The following is a 7,260-nucleotide window of genomic DNA, read 5'->3' on the forward strand; positions in this document are numbered from 1 at the left end:
ACACACACACACACACACACACACACACACACACACACACACACACACCAGTTTAACAGACCAAGCTGGACAGATAGAGGCTTCAGCTTTAAACACGTTGGACCTCCACCTGAGGAGCACCACCTGCACCAACAGTGACCATACACATGTTCATCTCAAGGACAGCAGGTGTGCGCTCTGTCAGTAACACCTCAACTGTCAGAGGATCAATCTGAGCTAATGTACTCAAACACTCTCATTTCTTAACTTCACATGGACACAAAGGTCACATGTCTCAGGGTTAAAGGTCACCAGCTCACCTCTCAGTACACTGTGGACCCCTTTATTAGGTGTTTTACAGAGCACAGAGGTGTTAGCTGGGCTGGATTCATGCCGAATGTGTCAGTGTTTTAAACTGACTCCGCTTATTTAAAAAGATCCGATTCATCCGCTGTGCTCACAGAAAGACACGCGCGATGGTTTTAATCGGGAGATTTCCCGCAGTGGTCCGGTCCTCACAGACGCGGCACTGCGCTTCATGAGACGTTCGCGGGCTCTGAGCCTCCTGACACTCATTAAAGCTCAGTAGACCCGGCAGAGTGACTTATGACGCCCGTTGCATCCCGGGTGTACCTGTACGGTCAATCACCTGTGTGAAACGTCATCAAGCAGCGCCAAAACGAAGCTCTAAAGAAAAACGGCGTATCCCTGAAGCCCAGCCTGCAGATGATGACGGCTCGGGTTCAAGTTCAAACAAACTCGGATTTCACACGAAGTCACACTAAACGATCTCATCCGCGCACAGCTTCCCGCACACACCCGCGCAGACCCCTCACTGTTATCGCGTACAGGAAATGCCGTTAACGTGGCTAATAACCGCGGTGACACTGAGGAAGACTTGGGACTCACTACGCGCTGATGAAGAAGCACTTCAGCAGAGAAACTCCCACAGCTAACGCCGAGAACCAGCTGCAGCTGTCCGCCGCCATGACAGTCGGCCTGCTGACGTCTGCTTCAAACTTTATTGACAAAGCCGAGGAGGACAGTTCCTCAGTGAACTTTAATTATTTGTTATTATTATTTTTTTAAACAGAGTTTGAACAGAGTCCTCAGTCCTGTTTCGGTTTTGTTTAGATATTTATGTAAAAAAAAAAAGTTCGCTTTTATAATGATGCTTTAAATGTCGACAGGTAAAGTCGGAATTCTGAGCTTCGTCTGTGCTAGACTTAAATGTCACACACTGAAGTTTCCTCCCGCGTTTAAAACCTTTCAGTTCATTAAAAGAAAAACTTAAGTTTCAGAGAAGAAAATGAAAACTATTTAAACTTCTCTTTATTTCTGTTTTTAAATAGTTTTGTAATTTCTGATTTTACTTCTCTTTTCTTAAATGTTCTTATACTTTTTGTCCCTTAGTTCCTCTTTCTGCACCACATCTGATCATCCACCTCCATCTCCTCTATCCCAGCATCCTCCTCTGTCACACCAACCCTCTGCATGTCCTCCTTCACTACATCCATGAACCTCCCCTGAGCTCCTCCTCTCCTCCTCCTGCCTCCACCCTGTCTCCTCTGTAGATGTCCAAACCACGTCAGCCTCTGTCTTTGAGCAGTCCCTCTGATGGACTCGTCCTGCTCATGGCAAATTAATATCTGAACACTTCCAGCAAATACACTGATCTGTCATATTTCATCATCTTTAAATGTTTTTGCATAAAGTTTGTTGCATGTAAACATCTGAGTGCTTCAGTTCAAACTGAAGAAGCACCGACGGCGCTGACACCCTCACCAGTCTGCACCAGCCGGGGGCGCTGTCTCCTCAACTGTCACGGTGTTTTCTGTGACCCACAGTCCCTGAATGCAGCATGGGTAGGGCCTGCTCCTTCCTCGGTGTGACAGTTTCCGGTTTGTGGGCGCTGTGTGTATTTGTGCGTAAACACTCAAAGTTTGTAAGTAAACGTCACAAAAACTCTGAAATCACAGCAGCTTCCGGGATGAACGTGCTCATGAGGAGGTGTTTCCGGCAGCGGGTGGTCACGTGGAGAGGTGAGGCTGAAGCAGAGGACCCCAAAAATCTGACAGACTCACCAAATCACCGCAGACACGCTGGTTTCCGGTCACTGTGACGTTTCTGTGTTTACTAGTTCATACTTCGGTCATAAATCTGGACCCAGTCAGTAATGAAGGACAGCCAATCAGAGTCCAGCTCCAGAAGCGTTTACACTGTGATCTAGCTCACCTGGTTAAATTGTATCACATGTCTGCATTGTTAGGGGCGTGGCCTGTGTGTGTGTACAGCCTTTGTGTGTGTGTTTTAAAGGTCTCCATGTGGGGGCGCCGCTGACGACCTTCGATGTGAGGAAGGTTGAGCTGACGCCGCTGGAGCAGCGCAAACTGACGTTCGATTCCCACGCCATGGTCACAGAGCTGCAGAGCAGCGGTGAGGTCACTGTCAGGCGTGTCGGCGTGTAGTACCGGCTGTAGCACGGAGTGCTCATCGAATATTTTTGTGCAGGTTTCGAGAAGAACCAGGCGGAGTTGATCGTCTCAGCTCTGGTCACTCTCGCCACGGCCAACATGGATGTCGTTTACAAAGACATGGTGACCAAATCCCATCAGGTGGGAACCAGAGACGAGCTCCACCCTCGAGCTGTTTCCACAGAGTTACAGACTTTTCTTTCTTTAGGAGATCGCCCTGCAGCAGATCATGGCTCACCTGGACTCTGTCAGGAAGGACATGGTGATCCTGGAGAAGAGCGAGTTCGCTAACCTGCGATCGGAGAACACGGTACGTCGGCTTTACTTCTCATTTTCTCCAATCGTCCAGTATTCCTGCCTAACATCTGGACACCTCCTCGAGTCTGTCACAGTTAGCGTGTTACTCGGATTTGTTAAATATGTGGAAGTTTTTGTAGGAAGTTCATCAGCTGATGGTGGAGCTCACATTTTGACCTGTCAGTGCACCTTAATGGACGTAATGAAGCTTCTGGTTCCTGGGACCATAACTCCGGGTTAGGACTAAAGAAGAAGAAGAGTTGGTGCAGGCGTCCCACAGGGCTCTGTTCTCGGTCCTCTTCTGCGTCACAATCAGCCACAATGTGTCTGATGATGTTACACGTGCTGGACTCTCGTCCTAGTCTTTAGATTAACAAAGAGACAAAAGCATCTGCAGGTTGTTCTGGATCGTCTCTGCAGCGTCCCGACTTTCTAAAAATCTTTTTGTTCCTGCAGAAAATGAAGCGAGAGCTGGAGCAGCTCCAGAACCGGCTGAAGGTGAGAGTGATGATCCCATGTGGGCTTGACCAGGCTGAAACATCCAGACCCTGGGTGAGGTCCCTGCTGTAACACGACGTGTCTGCTGATGTGTTTTATCTCCAGGAGGAGAGCAAGAAAATGATGGCAGAAACCAAACTGGACATCAACCTGGAGAGGAGCAGGGTCTCCGACATGGTGAGGCCCGCGAGGAATTTACCACAGGAACAGCGGAGCTTTAGCAAAACGCATCGGGCGGTTCGTCCGGCCGCTCGCCACTCGCCTCGGCTGCTTAAAGGTTCCGTTTGGGTAAATTTAAAGGAACGTGGGCACGTGACGCGTCTCTGAAGCTGCTTTCATGTTTTTCTCTCAGTTCACTGAGCAGGAGAAGAAGCTGATGGAGGCCACGTCAGACTTTCATCACAAGGTGAAAACAACAGCTGCAGTACTGATGCTGTAAAGTACCCGTTGGGTTGTAGCTCTGCAGGGCCATTGGTTGTTTTAACTGATGACATCACGTGTGTCTCGTGCTCAGAGATCCGAGCTGGAAAACGACAACATGGAGATCAACAGGAAGCTGGACCTGCAGGTGGCCTCGCTGAAGACGCTGCTGGAGTCCCTGAAACTGCAGACGATCCGCTACCTGGCAGGTGAGACGGCAGCAGTGCTTCTGTGCGTCTGCGATGGCGTGAAGACGAACACTTTAGTCTGACGCTGACGCCGTGCTGCTGCCTGTCAGCACAACATTTTACATCTGTCCTCAGAGAAACACCAGTTTTCTTCTCTGTGTGGACAGCAGGGGGCGCTGTAGTACACAGTGCAGCTGTACCTACATGTGTAAGTGTGTTGCTACCCTGTGAACTTTTACACATTGTGTCACTTTACAACCACAAACTTAATGTTTAATTTCTGTGACAAAGCAGCACATAACTGAAGTGGTGTGAAAACGATGCACGCTTCACGCAGTGTGCGTTTGTATCCGTGTCGTACTTTGAGCCACGTTTCCTTTGCGGTTCGTCTCCACCAGCTCTGCGCAGCTGCAGGCTACATTTCTGCCTGTTCTTTGTTTTAAAGCAGCTCGACTTCAGCCAGACTGGACGCAGAGCGTCTGTGAACAGCGGTTTCTAAGTGTCGCCACAGACGCTCGGTCGGCTTCAGGTCTGGACTTTGACCGTCCTAACACGAGTACTCTGATCCAGGTCCCTCTGGAGCTCTTGCTGTATGTTGAGGCTTCCCAGTCTCAAGTCCTCGAGCTTTGGTCTCGTCTGAGCAGAGCACCGTCTCCCACGTTTGCTGTGTCCCTGCACGACTCCTGGCAAACTGCAGACGAGACTTTTTATGTCTTTCTGTCAACAAGGGCTTCTTCTTGCCACTCTTCCATATCTCCACATAGATCTGTGCCGTCCATGACTTCCAGTTGTCCTGTGGACAGACTCTCTCTGAGCTGTGGGTTTCTGCAGCTCCTCCAGAGTGACCGTGGGCCTCGTGGAAGCTTCTCTGACCAGTGCTCGCCGTGCTCGCTCTGTGTCTTGGTAGGTTTGCAGTTGTAGGAAACTTTTTCCATTTTTGGATGATGGATTGAACAGAGAGATGTTCAAAGCTCAGGATATTTTATATAAGCTAACTCGTCTTCATCCCTGAGCTGTGTGGTGCCTTCACAGAGCAGGTGTGTTTATAATGAGACTAAATCACACACAGGTGGACTCTGTGCTCTAAAGCAGCGGTCCCCAACCCCCGGGCCTCGGACCGGTGCGTGAGTCGTTTGGTACCGGGCCGCGAGAGTTGAGGCTCAGGTGTGAAATGTTTGGTTTTCAGGGTTTTTATCGGTTTTCAGTTATTTTGTTATCGTTTTTATCGTTTACTCGGTTTTCCTGTGTTTTACTGGTTTTATTTCGTTGTATTTATCCGCGACACCTTAAAGGCCGGTCCGTGAAAATATTGTCGGGCATAAACCGGTCCGTGGCGCAAAAAAGGTTGGGGACCGCTGCTCTAATAAGCGACTTCTACGGGGGCTGATTGCACTGAGTACAGGGGCTGGATACAAACACACTTCACATTTTTATTTGGACATCATGTATCGTCTTCGTACCACTTCACAGGTATCTGCTACTTTCTGACTAAATGTGTCAAAGTTCACGGCGTATAAATACTTTCTCAACACGCTGTGTACAGCCTGTGTGATTCAGTCTCTCCATATAAAAACGTTACAGTGAAATCAGAGGACGTAGCGTCGTGTTTAGCCGTATCTGATGATGCAGCGTGAGGTAACGAGTCACAGATCGTACGGTGATATCAGCAGGCGACGCGTCCTGATGGGACTGAAGGCTGAACACGATCTAAAACCATCACAGTTTGGTCCATGAACGGATCCCTGTGGAGCTCCTGCACTGACGGCTCAGGAACCTGAAACCTGCCGCCTTAAGGTGGAATAAAAATGGTCCTAAAATCGCGCCCTGTGGCACGCCACGTTAGCACGCCACGTTAGCACGCCACGTTAGCACGCCATGTTAGCACTCATGAAGCTGGACTGTTACCCATCAGCCACCACAGGTGGATGAGCCGCAGCGCTCCGACCACACGTAGAACCTGATTTCTATCGTGCTAAAACCTGATGATGAACTTGCTTCTTTCAAACTTCAGACAGACACCAAACTCATCTTTACAAACGTCGGCTCTGAATTTATATCAAAGTTCCAGCAGCGCGAGAATCTAATTTGCTGTTTTTAATTTGGAGGTTTGAATGAAGACCTGACTTTCCATGTTTCAGTAACGCTGATCGAACGCTCTGCTCCTCCTCAGCCACCCTCTTCTCCTGCCTCGCCATCGCTCTGGGACTCTACCGCCTCTGGAAGTGAACGAGTGACTCGTCTTCATCCACCACACAAAGTAGTTCCAGAAGAAGAAAACTGATATTGCATCTGAGCCCAACAGAGTGAAAATACTCAGAATCAGCAACATGTACTCAGAGTATCCAAAGTAGAAGTACTCAGTATATACGGCATACTTTCTTTATATTTCAGAAGGAGCAGCACAGAGTAAAAGTACTCTAAAAGTACCCGAGTTACCAGCTGATTGTACTGTTGCTGAGGTAGAACTTTAAATGAATGGACTCAAACACTAGTTTAAATGTTTTTTATAACCTGTCTTAAACACTTTTGTTAATAAAGTTTAAATTTTGAGTTCAGAGACATAAACTCTGACATTTCTGGAGCTGCAGAAACAAAACCGTCAGCGTGAGTTTGTGTTGATCTGCTCTGAGGTCTGACAGTGAATAAAGCCTGGAAGAAAAATGTCTGTGTTATTAACAGAGATGAAAACACTGTGTGGCTCTGAAACGAGACAGTAAGTCACTACGCAAAGTTTAAACAGGTCAAAATGCTTTTTTTCACTTCATGTGACTTTTCCTCCTTTTAAGAAGCCCTGAACGCAACGCTTCTGTTTTTCACATATAAGCCGGTTCGTGCTTCACCATCAGACATGATGGTGTCAGTCCTCTTGACCTATGACCTCCCACGTCACCACGTCCAACAGCAGAAACAAACATGTTTACAGCCTTCTTCACCCACTTGTCCACGGTCAGCTCATGCAGCAGGCTCGGCCGGGCATTTCAGACATCCAGCGTTCCCAGGAAAGTATCATTTTCCTCCTGGGTTATGGGTGAACCATAGGCTCTCTTCCATGGTGGGCAGAACACCTCCAGAGGGAGGCACTTGGATTCCCGATCCTTGCTAACTGGCGTCTTTTGACCTCATTTAAAACTCAACTGTTTAAATTGTATCAAGGATTCATGTTTGCATTAACAGAGGCGTGGCCTCTGTGGCTGACAGGTGGATGGTGACACAGGTGGCTTCACCTGAACTGGACCGGTGGAGGGTGTTTGTGCTGTTGGAGCTTTGTAATGACATCATGTGACTAATAACATGGCTGCTGTGACGTTAATTCAATTTAATTCAATTTTATTTAAAGAGATAAGATAAGATAAGATAAGATAAGATAAGATAAGATAAGATAGAACTTTATTAATCCCTCGGGT

At 48.0% G+C, this 7,260-nt stretch overlaps 2 protein-coding genes across 3 annotated transcripts in view; one reads left to right on the forward strand and one right to left on the reverse strand.

Moving 5' to 3' along the window:
- Positions 1 to 1,018, reverse strand: part of alg8 (ALG8 alpha-1,3-glucosyltransferase) — a 4,535-nt gene extending 3,517 nt beyond the window's left edge. The window contains exon 1 of the mRNA XM_005947707.3: positions 889 to 1,018. Within this exon, the coding sequence (XP_005947769.1) occupies positions 889 to 968 (80 nt within the window). The 5' untranslated portion in view covers positions 969 to 1,018. The remainder of the gene's footprint in view (positions 1 to 888) is intronic.
- A 310-nt stretch (positions 1,019 to 1,328) lies between these two features.
- ccdc90b (coiled-coil domain containing 90B) lies at positions 1,329 to 7,111 on the forward strand. 2 transcript variants are annotated; one of them, XM_005947708.3, is made up of 9 exons: positions 1,693 to 2,021; positions 2,296 to 2,415; positions 2,491 to 2,594; positions 2,662 to 2,763; positions 3,207 to 3,248; positions 3,354 to 3,425; positions 3,601 to 3,654; positions 3,763 to 3,877; positions 6,027 to 7,111. In XM_005947708.3, exons 1-9 carry the CDS (start codon positions 1,841 to 1,843, stop codon positions 6,080 to 6,082), a joined length of 846 nt encoding a protein of 281 aa, XP_005947770.1. In that variant the 5' UTR covers positions 1,693 to 1,840; the 3' UTR covers positions 6,083 to 7,111. The 2 variants fall into 2 exon arrangements, with proteins under 2 accessions (XP_042069914.1, XP_005947770.1); XM_042213980.1 differs by lacking the exon at positions 6,027 to 7,111 and having other exon boundaries at positions 1,329 to 2,021; positions 3,354 to 3,525; positions 3,763 to 3,857.
- Positions 7,112 to 7,260: the final 149 nt, after the last annotated feature.

The sequence above is a fragment of the Haplochromis burtoni genome, unplaced genomic scaffold (assembly GCF_018398535.1).
Source record: "Haplochromis burtoni strain Fernald_Lab_line unplaced genomic scaffold, NCSU_Asbu1 Contig_505, whole genome shotgun sequence".
Taxonomy (NCBI): Eukaryota; Metazoa; Chordata; class Actinopteri; order Cichliformes; family Cichlidae; genus Haplochromis; species Haplochromis burtoni.